Source organism: Aotus nancymaae, unplaced genomic scaffold (genome assembly GCF_030222135.1).
Source record: "Aotus nancymaae isolate 86718 unplaced genomic scaffold, 86718_ANA_hifiasm-v0.15.2.pri h1tg000029l, whole genome shotgun sequence".
Classification (NCBI taxonomy): Eukaryota; Metazoa; Chordata; class Mammalia; order Primates; family Aotidae; genus Aotus; species Aotus nancymaae.
In genome coordinates this window covers 75,569,252-75,587,915 of record NW_026988442.1, presented here as the reverse complement: position 1 = coordinate 75,587,915, position 18,664 = coordinate 75,569,252, and the positions used below count along the sequence as shown (strand labels likewise).

Below are 18,664 nucleotides of genomic sequence, written 5' to 3'. Positions count from 1 at the left end.
CTTAAACATAAGACCTAACACCATAAAAACCGTAGAAGAAAAATCTAGGCAAAACCATTCAGGACATAGGCACAGTCAAGGACTTCATGACTAAAACACCAAAAGCATTGGCAACAAAAGCCAAAATAGACAAATGTGATCTAATTAAACTCCAGAGCTTCTGCACAGGAAAAGAAACAATCATTAGAGTGAACCAGCAACCAACAGAAGGAGAAAAAATTTTTGTAATCTACCCATCTGACAAAGGGCTGATATCCAGAATCTACAAAGAACTAAAACAGATTTACTAGAAAAAAACAAACAAACCCATTCAAAAGTGGACAAAGGATATGAATAGACACTTTTCAAAAGAAGACATATATGAGGCCAACAAACATATGAAAAAATGCTGATCATCACCAGTCATTAGAGAAATGCAAATCAAAACCACATTGAGATACCATCTCACGCCAGTTAGAATGGCGATCATTAAAACATCTGAGACAACAGATGCTGGGAGGATGTGGAGGAATAGGAACACTTTTATACTGTTGGTGGGAGTGTAAATTAGTTCAACCATTGTGGAAGACAGTGTGGCAATTCCTCAAGGACCTAGAAATAGAACTTCCATTTGACTCAGCAATCCCATTACTGAGTGTATATCCAAAGGATTATAAATCGTTCTATTATAAAGACACATGCACATGTATGTTCATTGTGGCACTGTTTACAATAGCAAAGACCTGGAACCAACCCATATGCCCATCAATGATAGACTGGACAGGGAAAATATGGCACATATACACCATGGAATACTATGCAGCCATAAAAAATGATGAGTTTGTGTCCTTTGTAGGGACATGGATGAATCTGGAAACCATCATTCTCAACAAACTGACACAAGAACAGAAAATCAAACACCTCATGTTCTCACTCATAGGTGGGTGTTGAACAATGAGAACACGTGGACACAGGGAGGCTAGCATCACATGCTGGGGTGTGTTGAGGGGGAGTAGGGGAGGGACAGCAGGGGATAGGGAGTTGGGGAGGGATAACATGGGGAGAAATGCCAGATATAGGTGATGAGGATGGAGGCAGCAAACCACATTGCCATGTATGTACCTGCATGTTCTTCACATATACCCCAGAACCTAAAGTGCAATAAAAAATATATATATATATTTTAAAAATATATGCAAAGACTTTTAAACCTGTTTCTTTCATTTCACACATCGTGAACATTTCTAATAAACTTTCTTCCCTTCTGTATACCTTTTAAAACAAGCCAGTTGCCAATCAGTTGTGCATGGTGGCTTGTTTTAAAAGATGTGGAGAAGGGAGGAATATTTAAAAACATTTTCTTTGTAAACATTGATTAAGAAGCTGGATAATATTTCATTCTGTAGATTCATCATAGTTTCTTTCATTCTCATTTTGCCGTCAGATATTTAGGCAAATGCCATTTTTTTGTTATTACAAATGTAATACTCAACTTTGTACACAGAACATTTTTAAGATTTAGGATATGTTTCCTGAAATTAGACGTCTAGAAATGGTCTCTTTGTATCAAAGGGGATGAGCATAGAGGATCCGGAGACATTTGCCCTTGGCTTTGGCAAGGTCTGGCCAGCCTACGTCTGACCAGGAGGGCTCAGTGGTGCTTGGCTCACTGTACTTCGGCCCTTGAGACATTATTATTTTGAAAATGTGTGCTAGTTTGATAAGTAAGAAACAGGGTGTTGTTGTTTTGATTTTCATTTATTTGGTTGCCAGTAAGGTTGAACGTTTCCTCATATTTTTGTTTATCAGTTTTATTTCCTCTTTTATGAAGGGATACTTTGAGTCCCTTCTTATTTTATTTATTATTTCCACACATCTCTCTTCTTTTCCACTCCATATGGATGGGGTTTCCATCTGGCGTGGGATTTTTTTCCAGGGCCACCTTAGCCCAGACGGTGTGTCCTTCTTTACTCTGGACCACGGGGACTGAGCAGCTGCTTTTGTGCCGTCATCCACATGTAGCAGAAAACCCACGTTCAAACAGAAAGCACCTGGCAGTTTCCTTAGAGTCTTCTCATCCGAAACCGAAGTTGGGCCTCTCATCTTGGGAAGAATGTTCTATAAAGTAATAAATTTGTTGGGAGATTTTTTAGTAAGCGGCAGAACAGAACAGCCCCTTGGAGATTAATTTTGATATTCCCATGAGGCACCTGAAGGCTAAAAGAAATCGGCAGAATTATCCTCCTTCCCCCAAAAGCTGGGGTCAGGTCCAAAAACGCTTTCTGCACCATTGATTTTTCTTGGGCTTTTGTGGCTCAGCTTGTGGCCATGAAACACTATTCATTGCCATGGATTATGGCTTTCTCTTTTGTCCTATTTACCGACTGTGTGGGGAGTCACTGCCAAAAGTTGTGATTGGTGATTATCACTTTGGAGGAGCAAAGCTGATGTTGCTCACAGCAGATAAAGGTTAGTCAGCGCATCTCAACAACTTTCGTTAGGGAGCCATCACTGCTTTTGCTTCAGGGAGTTATAAGAGAAAGAGATGCCACCTTTATTGGCACTCTGGGAGATGAAAGTGACAGAGCTGCACAAAGGTGGATTAGAAAAAGTGACTGTCTTACCCAGACCATTCATTCTAAAATAAAAGACCCAGTAAAGAAGAAAGATTTTGCCAAGCAATATGACAAACCAGTACCCAGACCCACTTTGAGGGTTACCTGTGAAAGTATTTTGTCCATAGAAAAGGTGTCTTATAAATGGTAGGTATCATATTTATGCGAATAAAGTCACTAGTTCTCTGGGGCTTTCAGTGCCTGAAGTTTAAAGAGTAAACTTTCCTATATTTCAAGTTTCACTTGTTCATTTTTATCAAATTTCTACTATCGCTCAAGCCTATTCTAGACTAGGGGTCGGTAAACCACAGCCTGCAGGTCAGATCTGGCCTGCCACCTGTTTCTGTTTTTAATAGCTCAGAAGCAAAGAAAGGTTTTTACATGTTTTAATGATTGGAAAAAAAAAAACAGAATAATACCTCATGACACGTGAACATTTCATGAAATTCAAATTTCAGTGTCCATAAATAAAATTTTAACGGGACACAGCAGCGACAGTCACTTTTTTATGCATTTTCTTGTCACCACAGCAGAGTTGAGTAGTTGTGCTTGAAACTACATAACCCTCTGAGCCTAAAGTATTTGCTCTCTGGCCCTTTACAGAAAAAACTTGGGACCAATGTTTTAGACACTGAAAATATAGCTATGAACAAAACAGAGTTAGTCTTTACATTCACAGAGCTTACATTCAGGTGTAGCCTTGCTTTAAAAATGGCCCCGGGGGACTGGCATCCTTGATTTTGGCTTTGGAAACCTTAAGTTCTAAACAACTGAGCTAACCTTATATAATTTTAGTCAACGTTGGGACAGCCATATGGAATCTGATTTTTTTTCATCAAATCAAATCGAGTATCTATTAATTAACTATGTTAGACTGCAAAGGTCTTGGCACTGAAGGCATTAAACTGGTTGAGGAAACAACGTCTACAAATTAACAAAGAAGCTAATGGCATTTACAAAAGCTTCTTTTAACTTTTCAAAAGCCTTTTATTTGTGGGATCTTCCCATGTCTCAGACTTCATGAGCTAAGAATTTAGGATGGAAAAGCTCACTTGGACTGATAGAGACAGAGTAGGCTTGCCAAAGGAAGTGGGATGTGGTCCAAAATGATGGTCTTGATTTCCTTCTTCAATCCCAGGAGCCAAACAAGTTGTCTTCTGTATATAGAAGGCCGAAGAACTACCACCAGCGCTTGTTCCCACATCCTATGGCTTGGCAGGACTTTTGCTCTTATCTTCATGACGTGAACAGCTTCCCCTGGGCTGGTAAAGCAGGAAGGAAGACAAGGATTGGGGGCCTCTCACCCAGCTTGTGAGGTGGGCTGGGATGTGATACCTCTTAAATGGGGAATGAGTGGGAGCAAGACTGAAGGGGTATGAAATAATGGGAAAATTGGGTGGGTGGGTGGGTGGTATCTTGGAGTTCTTAAGATGTTGGAAATTGGAAAGTCTGAGAGGTCTTTAGCTCATTTTCCACCTTGTCTAGAACATCAAAGGACTACATTTGCCACTCTATCACGAGCAGCTTTCATACTTGCCTGATCCAGAGTGTTGTTCAGTAAATGGTTCAGTAAGTGAGTGACGGTGAAAGAATGAAGGAGCAAAGGAAGGAAGTCAAATCACACACAGGAACATTAATCAGAATACTTGGGGCTAGGTGTGGTGGCTCATGCCTTTAATTCCAGCATTTTGGGAGGCTGAGGTGGGAGGATCGCTTGAGTATGGGAGTTTGAGACCAGTCTAGGTAAGATGGTGAGACTCCCGTCTCTGCAAGACAAAACAAAACAAAACAAACATACAAATTAACTGGGCGTGGTGGTGCGGGAGGCTGAGGTGGGAGACTTGCTTGAGCCCAGGAGGTTCGAGGCTGCAGTGAGCCATGTTTGCACCGCTGCACATCAGCCTGGGTGTCAGAGTGAGACCCTGTCTCAAAAACAAAACAAAACAAAACAAAATTTAGAGAATTTTATGTGCTCCCAAGGATAGAAATTTATGGGTGTTGATTCGTTTGCCTATTCCACAAAATATTATGAAGCTCCTGCTATATGCCAGGCATAGTGTATCAGGTTAACTTGAAACCCATTTTATTTCAACCACGAATAGTGAAAATCTTTCTAAAATGACAGTGTCTACTTTGTCACTTACAAAAGGACAATCAGGTGAGTGTCTAGTCTTCAGCTCTGAAGAGTACTGAAGAACACGAAGTATGTTTTTGACCTTATTTATTTTCCTGAATATTGACTAACATCATGGTAAATAATGAAGTTCCTGTAGTGCTTAGGAAGGCACACTCTGGTGTCAGACTGCCTGGTTCAAATGCAGGCTTTGGGTCAATTTTAAGCTTTGTTCTATGCTTCAGTTTGCCCATCTGTAAAATAGGCAAATAATAATACTTGCTGTGTAGGGCTGTTATGAAGATTAAATAATCAAAGCCCCTTGGAGTGTAGTAAGCCCTCAAGGTCAATGTTAACTGTTATTGCTATCACATAGGACTCGACCTAGAAATAGAAAAGATAGGGGAGTTTACACTGAATATATTGAGAATGTGAAGACATGCCCTAAAACTTGGTTGTCCTGTTTTCGTTTCACATTTACAGTGTGAGTAGTGGAAAGAACATTAACCCCTTTATTTGTAGTTAAACTTTGCTTGTGCCCTCGCCTGAAAATGGAGCTGGCAATATCGCTGGGACTCTTGCATCTTATATATGAGAGTGCCTGGAATTTCAATATACATTACTTTTCTTCAGACAGAGTCAAATACGAGGAAGTAATTCCCTTTAATTAAGAGTGTTGATGAGTTGGGTTCTGGTTAATTGAACTGTAATATGTAAATCAACTTAATAGTGGACTGACTCTGCCAGATAAACACACAGCACCTGGTGTAGCTTGGTTGAGCACCTTTTGTTTGTTTGATTTTGAAAAACTCTGTCCCTTCTGTGACTTCTTCACATTATGGATCCCTCAAGTCAGCCTGTAGCCAGCTTGCATTTTCAGTTGAAAGAAGGATTTTCAGAAGGTTTTAGAATATTTTAATTGTTGGACTTGATAAAATTGATTTAAATTAATCCAAGACAGTTGCAGACAATGGAACAATAGTCCGGTACCTCATCACTCATTTTTTTAAATAAAAGGAGAAAAATGGGAAGTGTTCCAAATTGAGTCACAGGCAGTGGTGAGGATTAAATGAGTAAACATCGTGGGCTTTAGACAGACAGGTATTTGATGAGAATGATGATCCCCAGCATTTTACCATTTCTTTTCCCTTGTTGATGGCTTCCTAGCACAGCATGTGGCAGTCCATCAGAGAACAGAGAAGAAATGACAGAGTCCCTGCCCTTGAGAAGCTGATATTCCCATGAGAGAAGAAAACAAGCAAAGAGAAAGATGTCATGATGACAAAGTAACACTGAAATAAGTGTGGAAGAGAATTGTGGGAGTTAAGTAAGGTGGGAACGAGTAGAATGCGTTGAAGTGAGACTCACCCTGGAACCCTGTCCAGTGATAGTGTCTTAGTCGGTTCTGGCTACCATAATGAAATACCACAGACTGGCTGGCATGTAAATAACAGAAACTTATTTCTCACAGTTCTGAAGGCTTGGACGTCCAAGATCAAGACACCAGCAAATTTTGGGTCGGTGAAGGCCCACTCTCTGGTTCATAGATGGCACCTTCTAGCTGTTTCCTCATACGACAGAAGGGGCTAGCTAGATTTCTGGGATCTCTTTTATCTACAAATTGTGTAGATAAAACAAATTGTGAGGCACTACAAATTGTGAGGGCTGCACCCTTATGACTTAATCACCTCCCAAAGACCCTGTCTCTTAATACCATCATCCTGAGGGTTAGGATTTCAACATGAGAATTTTGAGAGGATACTAACATTCAGACCATAGCAAACACCAAGCTTTTTATGGATTCATGCTATTTCAGAGAATTATACTGGTTGGCTATATCCTTATTTTGATAATTATTATCACCTTAAAAGAGGGGTTCTCAATTTTGAGCATTACTGACATTTTGGGCCAGATGATTATGTTGTAGCAGCTGTCCTGTGTGTTGTAGGATGTCTTAGGCTTTCTGTGTCTCTGTTTCCTCTTCTATAAAATGTAAATTAGTAACAGAAGCAGAATTAGTAACAGGAGCAGCATCCCTGGCCCCTACCCACTAGATGCCACTAGCACCTCATCTACTGCTCCTCTCTGTGCCCCCCTACTTCCTCAATATGATGACCCCACATGTTTCCAGACCTTACCAAATGTTCCCTGGTGGGCAAATTCCTCCCTAGTTGATGACCATTGCGATTAAAGAATTCAACTATTTTATTGGCCCCTAAGGCACCAGCCTCCCTCTGAGCCTGTGCCCATGGGAATGCTATCTATCTGGCTGCTTTCGAGTCTCTCCAGCACTGACTGGCCAAGTCACACTGGCAGCCAGGGGTGAGACTTCCTCAACATGGCTGGAACAAATTCCTACGATGCCAGGCTGCAAGGTTGCATTTTAACATTTCTAGGTGTTAGGGGATGCCTGGATTGTTTTCCAAAGTAATCTAAAGTTTGTCTCCAGGGATTCTTGCCCCTCCTAAGTGAGTATTATCAGGGAATAATGACAGCTTAACTGTTTTGGAGCCTTTATTTAATATATGACAATAGCTAGGAGAATGTCACAAACAGTTCAGTTATTACAGTAAAGCCTGTAGGGTATCTCCCCAAAGGAGTATCCCAGAATCATTATTTTAACGTAAGCATAATTGTAAAAGGGGGCTGGCAAGCCCACAGTAGGGGGGGATAAATTGTCAAGTGTCATTTTAGGAAAACAAAGGCTTTGCAAGAAAAAAAAATCCACTTTCCCCCCTAGTTACAGGCTTAATGTTATTAATAAGTTAGATGTCATATTAATTCGGTTGTTGGCAGCATGCATACAATTTAAATATTTTAGCTTCCATTATACAACTGGATCTACATGACTGACCTTCAAGGGCCCCATTCATAAGGGATGAAGAGAGGGAACAATCAGCTACTTCATGCAAGGGCTGGCTAGCAGACCGGGTTTCCCCGCATTGTCAGACAAACCACCACACAGGGAACGCTTTGGAGACACTCTAACATGGCAGGGTTGGGACAGAGAATGATGGGGGTGAGGGACACACTTTTGGGGCAGGGAGAGAGCCAAAGCTTGTTTTTCTTTTTGAAAAAGAGCTATCCCACCTTTGTTCCAAGGAGAATGAAGTATCCATTAAGACTGGTGACACTGGGAATTTTGTTTCGGCTTAGTTCCTTTTGTTGTGACTCCACGGCAAAGGAGAGGAATCCGGGGTAGGGAGGTTTCAAGCCAAGATGAGAAAGAAAAAGCATGCCTTCCAAGGATTTCTTCTATTGTCTACTGGAGAATAAATATTTATAGAGAGGGTTCAAGTGAAGTCTGTCTCAACGGTCATGGCTTTAAGACTAAGCCTTTGAGAGAGTACATGTAAAACTATGCTTAAATGAAGGGTGATCCAATTAGGCTTCCCAGGGAAAACCAAGAAACCTCAAGATAATTTCCTATCTGAAATCTAATTGTATCCTCAAGTGGAATAGGAATACCACTCTGAATTACCCCAGATCCATAGACGGCAGCAAAAATGCACAGCCAAATTGGATTCTATTTTAAGTAATTAAGTTATTTCCCTTCACAGGACCTATAATTTGCCTTGAACAAATGTGATTTGCCTCAGAAAGATAAGGCATTGCAATTTTTCCTCCAAAATGGATTTTCTGTGCCAGAAACAATTACTAAAAGTAGACCAAATATTGCTGTAATTATATCCTACTTATTATCTGAGTGCATGCCTGGAGTACCCTGTTTGTGTTCCAACGTGAGGTAGGTATGGCTGGTTTAGAAATTATCTTTAAATGGAAACCGGAGCTGAAATTTACTCAAGAGCCTGGGGCTTGCACAATGGTCGTGTAAATAGCTATGGGTGGTTACATAAGACTCCAAAATCTTGTGCAAAATATGAGCAACAGGGAGCTTGCTTCAGTGGACCTTCCTTCTGACTCGAATAAATACCAATGTCAGCTTGTAGCTGCTTGGCTGAGTCCTTGAGGAGGTGCTAGGTGTTGTAATAGTTTAAGAATAAAAGTGTTGAGATTTGCATAGAAGATATTGCAAGAAGTGATATTTTGGTCATGGTTAATTTTATGAAGAAAACATTCACTTTTGGCTTCTTTATTAGCAGTTCAGTTGACTTATACCCAGGTGTTCTGAAGGACAATAGTAGGTAATAGTCAAGAGCAAGGGCTGGAACAATGAACAGATTTAGTTGTTGGCTCTGCCCCCTTGAAAGTGCGATGTATGGGAAGAGTCTGAATCTCAGTTCACTTGTCTGTGGACAAGGGAGTGGTGGTTATCTACTCCAAGGAGACTGGATGAGAAAGCACACAAGGCCTGGCATTGCACACACCTGGGTTTCACAAGTGGATGGTGGAGTAAAATCCAAACACTATTGCATACATTTTCCTCTCTACACAGGCTCATCCTTCTGAAAGATGATCTTTCATACAAATGGGTGCTAGCTGGCCATTTCTAAACTTCCATCTGAATTTAAAGCGGTTAAGGCTTCGGATTCATAAGTCATGTTACCTGGTTTGAAATACAGGCTTTGCTATTCACTACATGCCTTTGACCAAGTTACTTAGGCTTTCCGCGCCTCCATTTCCTCTTCTATAAAATGTAATTAGTAACAGAATCTATCAGAGTTGTGGTAAGGGTTGAGTAAAACATTGCAGTGAAATACCTAGGATAGTACTTTGCAAATTATCAACGTATCTATTATTATTTTTGTCTTCTGCCAGCCAAAAAAATGTCAACAGAAATCAGAACATAACACTAAGTAAGTTTAACATGTACTTTTATTAACAACTTAATACAAGACTGTACACTGTAGGTGCTGAAATCAACCCACTCCTGAAAACCGAAAAACCAGCATTTCTATACCACTTTGGGCTTTGGTAATAAGTGCCATCTTCTACAGCAAAATCACATAGTGTAACCCAACCTCTTAAGAACAGAAAGAAAGAGATGTTCCATGGGAATGGAGAGATTATTTATGCATAAACAGCTGGGGATCATTTCTAGCTTTACGTGATTCACTACATGCTCTGGAATGTTCAGTTCCCTTTTCTACAGTCCTACCACCAGACACACAGCAACTAAGAACTTGGCCACAGGTCCTGCCTAGACACACATTCATATGAGACAAAAAATATTTATATAAATAAGTCAATTAAATCGCACAAAAACTAAAGAAACACAAGACAAAAATCCAACAAGCAATAAAAACTGTACAATATCGGTCAGTCTTTTATATCTGAAAAATGTGTAACTTAAAAAAAAGTTCTTTATCATATAAAAAAAGTCTTTTTACATCTGTGTTAGCTGGAGTGAAAACTTGAAGACTCAGACTCAGTGGAAACTGACGAGTGTCCACCTCGCTTTCCTTTGGAGAGGATCTTGAGGCTGGACCCTCTGCTCACAGAGGTGAGTGCATGCTGGGCAGAGGTTTTAAATTTGGCTCCAAGGAAAGCATAGAGGATGGGGTTCAGACAACAGTGGAAAAAAGCTAGGGCCTCGGTGATGGAAATCCACTTGTGCACAGTGTTCTCAAACTCACACCCTTGCCTGATGATTTCCAGGAGGATGAAGGAGTCGATGCTGATCCCAATGTAGTAAGGCAGCCAACAGGCGAAGAAAGCCAGGATGAGGATGACTGTGGTCTTGAGGGCCTTGCGCTTCTGGTGGCCCTTGGAGTGTGACAGCTTGGAGATGATAATGCAATAGCAGGACAGGATGACGATACCAGGCAGGATGAGGCCAACCATGATGTGCTGAAACTGGAACACAACCACCCACAGGTCATTGGGGTAGAAGCGGTCACAGATATATCTGTCTTCTGCCTCACTGACGTTGGCAAAGATGAAGTCGGGAATAGTCAGCAGGAGGGCAGGGATCCAGACGCCAACATAGACCACCTTTTCAGCCAACAGCTTCCTTGGCCTCTGACTGTTGGTAGCGTGGACGATGGCCAGGTAGCGGTCCAGACTGATGAAGGCCAGGATGAGGACACTGCTGTAGAGGTTGACTGTGTAGATGACATGGACTGCCTTGCACAGGAACTTCCCAAAGTACCAGTTTGCCACGGCATCAACTGCCCAGAAGGGAAGCGTGATGACAAAGAGGAGGTCGGCCACTGACAGGTGCAGCCTGTACTTGTCCGTCATGCTTCTCAGTTTCTTCTGGTAACCCATGACCAGGATGACCAATCCATTGCCCACTATGCCAGTCAAGAAGATGATGGAATAGATGGTGGGCAGGAAGATCCGGTTGAAATGGGCATTTTCTTCCCGGAAGCAGGGTTCCTTTATGGAGTCATAGTCCCCCGAACCCATTTCCTCGGTGTAGTTATCTGAAGTGTATATCTGCAAAAGAGGCAAAGGAATGGACACTCACTTTCGATTCAGCAAGCATTATCCAAGTTAAAAAAAATATTTTTTTTAAAGGCAATTAAAAAAAGCAATTCAGGCTTGCTTTCTTCAGGAAATTCTGAAGTATTGGGCTAAGGGCACAAGAGAATTACTGTAGAATCCTACAACTCTCCTCCCCATCTTTTCCCATAGTGACTTTGTTATATCCCTCTTTAGTAGAACCAATTACTAAATTCTTTGTTTAGAACAAAAGGGCGCTGAGACGCTGAGCGTTTCAAAGTCGCATCTTGGCTAACTCTTCTGCCCCGCCCACTAGAGGGAAGAAAAAAACCTTCCTTGGAGGAAAAAAAAATACACACAAAGAGGCCACTCCCAGGCGGCGTGGGGGGTGGGGTGGCTGCAGTGAGAAGGGGCTGAGATTAACTTTTTGTAAGAAGTTTTTCCCCAAGGGAGGGAAGAGGGGAGGGAGGAGCACGGGGGGAGGGAGGGGGCGTCCCAAAGAGTCTTTCTCCTAAGGCGCAAAAACATTATTTTCCCACGCCTGCCTAAACACAACCATTCTGCGCTTCAAGCAACACGTAGTGTGTAAAGAAAATACAGTCTTACAACGAAGGCCCTTTGGTGCTTGGGGTATATTGGGTGGGAGTGTCAGAAAATGAACAAACGGCACCTCCTCCCCCAAGCGGGCCCTCCTCCCGGGCGTGGGTCTCTTTTGCCATCCTCGTGTTTATCATTTGGCGCCTTTGGGAAGTTAGGGAACGCAGCATTTTCCTGGGTGGAGAAGGTCACGGGGTCTGCACCCGTGGTCCTCGCCCCAAGTTTCATTTCCTCACTCTCCCGGGTGGCTTCCCATTACCCTGCCACTGATCCAGTTAACCCGGCCGGAGATGAGCAGCTGGAAGCCTCCAGGCGGTGGGCACGCTGGTGGCCGGGTCGTCCAGCCCTGGACCGCCACGGCTGCCCACCACGCCCACGCCTACCGCCCACAAGCAGGGTTGCAGGGGCTCCGCTAGGCGACACGCCAGCAGGCTCGGTCCCACAGGGTGCTGGGGCGAGACAGGGCGGCTCCGCCGCGAGCGCCTTTGAATTGCGCGCCGCTGCAGGAAACCAAAAACTCCCTAGCAAGAGGGTTTCAAAAGGCTTCTGGAAACCACCGACGGTTAAACATCGCAACTGGACTCGGAGAGAGCCAAACGGTTTCCCCACTTGCACCTGCCCGTCTTCGCCGCAGCGACCGGGTAGCCCAGGTGCGGTCCTAACCGCCTCGGTACCCCCAGTCCCCGGAGCCCGCTTCTCGGGGCTGGCAGCTGCGCGGTGTCAAAGGGGAGGTCAAATCACCCCTCTGATCCCACCACCTCTGCACGATCCCAAACTCTCGAACTGCAGGACCCACTCGCGGTCGTGGGGAAGCGCCGCGCTTCGGACGCCCGAAAGATTTCCCCCTCAATCCCCAAGCGCGCGGGCTGATCAACTCCTAGCTGCTGCCACCACTCGATCCCCTCAGAGGATCGGTGCGGTGGGTCCACCCGCCTTTCCCGCCCTCTGCCTACTGTGCCCAGAGACTGGCACAGCTCCGTCGGCCGCACAGAGTTTAACAAACACACACCCAACGTCAAAAACAGTAACAGCCGCTTATCCCCTAAGTTAAAAAGGGGCGCAATCTCCTTCTGGGAACTCAGCCCAGGCGCGCCGCCCTCTGCCTCTAAATCCAGAGAACGTAACTCGCTCCAAGAAATCCCCGCTTCCCGGAGGAAAGAGACCGGCGGTCTGAGTCCCCGGGCAGCGCGCACGCCTTCTCTGCACTTGTGCACAGAATGTTCTTGTGTTTGCAAACAACGTGCAAGCCGCCGCGCGCCGCGGGACTCAAGGGGGAGACACATGCAGTCACTGGAACGCTCTTTCCAGTCGTTTCTCTACTTACAGCGAAAAAGATTCCAATCCTGTCCCCCCGCCCATATAGCCATGGTCAAGAAAACTCCTTTCCGTGACCCTTTTTTGGAGCGCCGGTACCTCCAACGTCCTGGCCCCTTCTGCCCGCTCGGAGAAGGGCTGCGCTCTGAGTTCCAGCGTTTGTACATTTATGACAAAGCAGGTTGAAACTGGACTTACACTGATGCCCTCCATGGTAACCGCTCGTTCTCCAGACGCGGTGGCCACTGGAGCACTCAAGTCCTCGGGAACACTTTGCTACCTGCTGCCGCAGCCAACAAACTGAAGTTTCTGGCCGAAGCCGGACTTTTATAAAAACACGCTCTGAGCGCGGCGCATGCGCCGCTGGGGCGGGGAGGGAGAAGGCGGGGTGGGGGAGAGGGGCAGGCGCGAGGGAGGAGGGCGCGGGGGCGGGGCGGAGGGGTGCGCGGCTAGGGAAGCCTCGGGGACCCTGCTGTTCTCGGGTGGTCGCGGAGCGAGTCCAGAGCCAGACAGGACCTCCCAGAGGCGTTTCCTAAGTTTGGGGAAAGCGGGATACGCCTGAAGGCAGGTAGGAAGCGCGTCTCCGTGTGGCGCGTCCATCCTTGCTAACATGGATGCAGTTCAAGACCTGGGAATGCTACAGTGGAGACACTGAGGCCCAGAGAGGGGAAGTGACTTGCGGGAGTAACCCAACCAGTAGGCGGCAATGTTGGAAGTAGGGCCAAGTTTCCGACGCCATTCTCCGCGCTTTCCGCACTCGCAGCCCATTCGGAAGATAAAATAAGATCCTTCCTTCGGAGGATGTAACTATATGTGCAAATTCACATCACCAGGGTCAGGTGCAGATACTTTCAGTAGAAGGTAGGATTTGGCATAATTCTGAAGACTGATCAGACGTAGATGTGTATTGCTCAGTAATTTCATAATAGTGGTAACCAATTCGTGAATAGTACTTTATTATTCTAAAAGTATGCTTTATTATAAGACTAATTTAGCGACCAGTACTTTTTGTAACAGATCACGAGGAACTTGCACAGAATCACTCATTCATTCTCACAACACCGTGTGGGTACTGCCATCACAGAGATGCATTTGGTCAGATATTTATAGAAGGACGAACTGCGTGCCACGCACTGTTCTAGGCGCTGGGAATCCAGCGTGAACCCGACAAAACCCGCACGCGGAGGAACCAGCAAATAATCCCAGAGAGATGAAATGCCAGAGATGGGCAGGCATTCCAAGCCAGGCTCGAACCCAGGTCTTCAGTCCCCACACTCGGCGTCTTCCACGATTTTGAGCGGAGGACGAGCTTTGGCACGAATCAGAAATTAGGTTGAAGAACTGAGCGGGGCGGAGTAGGGGTGGGGTCGGACGTTTAAAGCGATCCCAGACAGGCTGAGGTTTGCAGTAGGCGCGCAAACAGTGCTTTCCACCTCGCGCCACTTCCCGCCGGCGCGGAGTCTGGGTGGGGCCGGGAGCGAGTGTGGGGCGGGGCCGGGAAATTGCGCCCGCAGGCTGAGTGGCCGCTGAGGGGATAGCTGGGGCCGAGGTGCCTGTACCGCAACAAGGACCCGAGACGCCCCCACCCCGCCCCGGTCCCGAGGAGAGGAATTGCCCAGACTGCACCCTGTACACGACTCCTGTTTTCTATATCAAAAGAGATAACATTTCAGTCTGGAGTGTTCCAGAGGTAGTTCGGAGGCTGAGAACCTTTTCTCCACAGAACATGACTTTCCTCCTTTGTCTGGGACCCCTCTCTAATGTTTCTGGGTGAAGGTCCTCATCTACTCTGCACTTTCACCGATACGGGAAAGATGATATCCGAGTCAGGAGATGGGACTCTCAGAAAAGAACAAGTTAGGACATACACTAATCACGAGATAAATAGATGATAATATTACATTATGTAGAATTAAAAAAAAAACAAAAAACCTCCAGATTCTTGGAGGGTAGTGGCTGAAAGAGGCTTCGGAAGCTCCACACCTCTTCTCACAGGCCTTGCACTATGTATCTCTTCATCTGTATCCTTTATAATATCCTTTATAATAAACGATAAAAGTAAGAAATAAAAATGAAAACAAAACCGTAAAAACACTTTTACTTCTTTCAAATCTTTAATAAAACTTCAGGATCTTCATATTTTTATAGACACGGTAGATCCTATCTATTGAAGGTCTGGAATTTCAGAACGTTTTTGTGACTTGCTTTTCACAAAGCCTGGTAGTGGCAGAATCAGTGTGTTTTATCCTGGACTGTAAGCTACATTGTACCTCAAAACTCTTCGCTGCAGGCTATCTAAAACCTGAAAGGTGAAATCTCCTAAATCTGTCCAAAAAGGGAAAGAGGATAAAACTCGGAGCAAAATGGTTTGCATAATAAATATTTGTTGATTGTTGGCAGACAAAAGAAAGCTCCTTCCTTTATCTGAAGACTCCTTTCAGATTTTTTTAGGGATCTCTATTAAAAGGAAGCAGATAATTAAAAGAACAATGAGATGCTATTTGGTGACTACCAAATTAGGCAAAAATCCATTTTTTTTTTCAAAGATAATATTTGCTCTCCCGATTTGAAAAGACCAGCTGTCTCTCGCTTGTCACTGGTGAGAATGTGGCTTGGGACAGCCTCACTGGAAAGCATTTTGTATTCAGCAGAAACTTTAGAACAATAATTCCACTCACAGGAACTTATGCCACAGAGGTATTTGTGGAAGCATTTTTTAAAATAGCAAAATGTCTGAATAGCCCTAAATAACCACTGTTAGTGGAATAGTTGACAAGATTTTGGTTCATCCATATCTGATATTCCATGTGGACATTGCAAACATTATTTGTGAAGAATTTTTAGTGACATGGGAAAATACTTATGAAATATTAATTGCAAAAAGCAGGATTCAGAATTGTGAATATAGTGTGATCTCAGTTATGTTAAAATAGGCATTTGGAAAATATGGGGAGGAAAAGCAAAATGTTTATGGGGGTTTTCATTGGTGCAGAATTATATTTGATTTTTGCTTTCTTCCTGGCGTTTTTCTATGATTTCCAGATTTTCTGTAATAGACATGAAACATTTTCATATTAATGAAAAAGCCAACAAATTTTATGACAAAAAAGGAATCATATATGTTTCCATTTCTGAAGTATCTACTAGATGTGAGACTTTTTTCCACAATAATCCTTTTCCCTTTTCAAGGAATGCTTGTTTTCCACTGGGCTAATCTTAAACTTCTATTACCACTGGGCTACCTAAACCTTATTCTCAACTATTCTATGATGTTCTTTAAAAAACAAAATGGCAGGGTGCAGTGGCTCATGCCTGTAATCCCAGCACTTTGGGACGTCGAGGTGGGCAGATCACGAGGTCAGGAGATCGAGACCATCTTGGCCAACATGGTGAAACCCTGTCTCTACTAAAAAAAAAAAAAAATTAGCTGAGTTCAGTGGCGGGCCCCTGTAATCCCAGCTACTTGGGAAGCTGAGGCAGGAAAATAGCTTGAACCAGGGAGTCAGAGGTTGCAGTGAGCTGAGATCGCACCACTGCACTCCAGCCTGGGCGACAGAGCGAGACTGTGTCTCAAAAACAAACAAACAAAACTCAAACATGTATTGAGCACCTGTTATGTGCAACTGACCTCATATAATCCCCTCAATAACTCTACAAGGCAGGTGCCATTACCTTTATTACATGGTAAAGAAATTAGGATCTGAAGAGCATGAGGAACTGGCCTGTGACTTCACAGTGCGGATCCGCACCCAGACTGTCTGGCTCTGAAGCCCGGGTCATTTGGCATTTAGTTGCATACTGCTTTGACTGGCATCCCTTGTGATGTTACTCAACTTTTAAATGAGTACATGTCATACTCTATTCCCCCAATATTTTAGATTCCTTAAAGTGAATGCCCAGATATCCTCTATCCAGCTAGTCCACTGTTGAACAAATACAGGGCTTCTTAATCTACTGAATCTTTCTTTAAAGAATGAATGACTTTCCTATGTGGCTCTGGCAACAGAGTCAGGCTTAGGGGCTGTCAGGGCCTTGGCAGGGTCCCCAACTTCTCAGGTTGGCTTCAGCCCAGGGAATAACTAGCCTTGGCCACAGTTTGGAGGGGATGCTTACAAACCCAGTGACACAGTGGCAAGCATCCTGCCACCTCCTGTTGCTCGCTCTGCAGCTGGTTGATTTGTGTGAGTGTGAGTGTATCTGTGTGTGTGTGATGGAAAGCTGTACTCTGTCCCTAAATTGGCTCCATGTTAGCCAGGCAGAAAGCTTAGGAACAGACCTCTTCCCAGTGGTGGATGGCAGGAGGCTAGAGGAAGGAGGAGGTGCCAGGAGGAGATGGATGGCAGGTGGCATTAAAGGCCTTCAGAATATACAGGGTCTTCTAGTCCCTTCGCTGGCCCCTCTCCTGTCTCTCAAAAAAAAAAAAAAAGGAAAAGATGGATTGATTTGTTTCTGAAAGTACAGACTTCCTCGATAGTAGTTAGGGATACTTAAAGATAAAGTTAATGTTTTCCCAAGTGATTCAAAAAAGAGAGACTGTTTCTCAAGGGGCATGTAATTCTAACACAGGGTTACAAATCTCAAAGAGACAATGGTATCAAATGTCAACTATTTCTAAGCTGGCGTTAAGTGGAAGAAATTGTCCCTTGCCTAACCACACCCAGCCCTCTCCTTCTCCTCCTTCCCTAAATCCTTCTGTCCCCAACACTTAGAGATGAAAAATGAGCTTGAAAACAAACCCAGACCTTCCATTCTACAGCTCTATACTAATTTAGGAAATTATTACTGTTTTTTTTTTTTGGCGGGGGGGGGGGGTGGTGGAGCCATTTAGACCCTAGATTTAAGTTATATCTTGAATGTTTAAAAGCTCTGCCTTCACTAAAATGAGATGATTAGTGATTTCCATTAATGATTTACAGCAGTCAAGACTAGTCAACAAATTTCCTACACAAAGAGAAAAAACTAGACTGAAAAACAAATATAGTCAATTTAGAGCCACCCTGGTAAGTCATTTAAACAAAACAGCCACTTAATTACAGTGCAATGATCATTACTCCACTAGTTCCACTGCCAGGAGGATGATTGTCCGAAAAGTTTGCTGTGCTCCTGTGGCAGGTGCTGTGTGGCTCTGTGGGAGTAAAGAACAGCAACAAACAGACTCATTACTGTTGCCTAAAAAATTATGGTGTCAAACTGGGAAGGAGGGCACGACTTTAGGAAATAATTGAGTGAGCAAACCCTGTTCTCCATGGAAGAGGCTTGTCATTGTTTTCCTTAAACCAGTAATTTATTGGTGGTGACCTCAGACAGCTATATAAAAAGAGGAAGCGCCTAGAACCCTGTGGACTATCAAGTTTTGTAAAGAGAACTGTGCATCCCATGGCAGAGCCTTGGTGCTCCCAGAAATGTGGTGATCTGACTGCCCAGATGGGCTTTGAGATCCTTCCGAGGTCATTCTCCCAAGAACATTATATTAGTGAAAGAACAGGGTGGGAATTATTTGTGTGTGTGTGTGTGTGTGTGTGTGTGTGTGTGTGTGTGTGTAGGGGGATCCAATGTTTTGCTTGAGCAGTTTTTTAAGTCTAAAGCTATCTGTCAGATACCAAACTGTGTCTTTCAGATTTGTAACCCTCTGTTAGAATTACATGCCCCTTGAGAAATAGTCTCTTTAAATAAAAAATCACTTGGGAATGATCTTAGA

General features: G+C 44.0%; 1 protein-coding gene and 1 long non-coding RNA gene across 4 annotated transcripts in view; one reads left to right on the top strand and one right to left on the bottom strand.

Moving 5' to 3' along the window:
• Positions 1 to 9,465: 9,465 nt before the first annotated feature.
• Positions 9,466 to 13,179, bottom strand: CXCR4 (C-X-C motif chemokine receptor 4). Of its 3 annotated transcripts, none has more exons than XM_064382160.1 (2): positions 11,726 to 11,742; positions 9,466 to 11,049 (listed from the first exon to the last, which is right to left on the bottom strand). In XM_064382160.1, exon 2 carries the CDS (start codon positions 11,017 to 11,019, stop codon positions 10,006 to 10,008), a length of 1,014 nt encoding a protein of 337 aa, XP_064238230.1. In that variant the 5' UTR covers positions 11,020 to 11,049; positions 11,726 to 11,742; the 3' UTR covers positions 9,466 to 10,005.
• A 243-nt stretch (positions 13,180 to 13,422) lies between these two features.
• The window catches only part of LOC135276945 (uncharacterized), an 84,580-nt gene continuing 79,338 nt past the window's right edge, over positions 13,423 to 18,664 (top strand). Inside the window, exon 1 of the long non-coding RNA XR_010344503.1 lies at positions 13,423 to 13,534. This is a non-coding gene — a long non-coding RNA (uncharacterized LOC135276945). The remainder of the gene's footprint in view (positions 13,535 to 18,664) is intronic.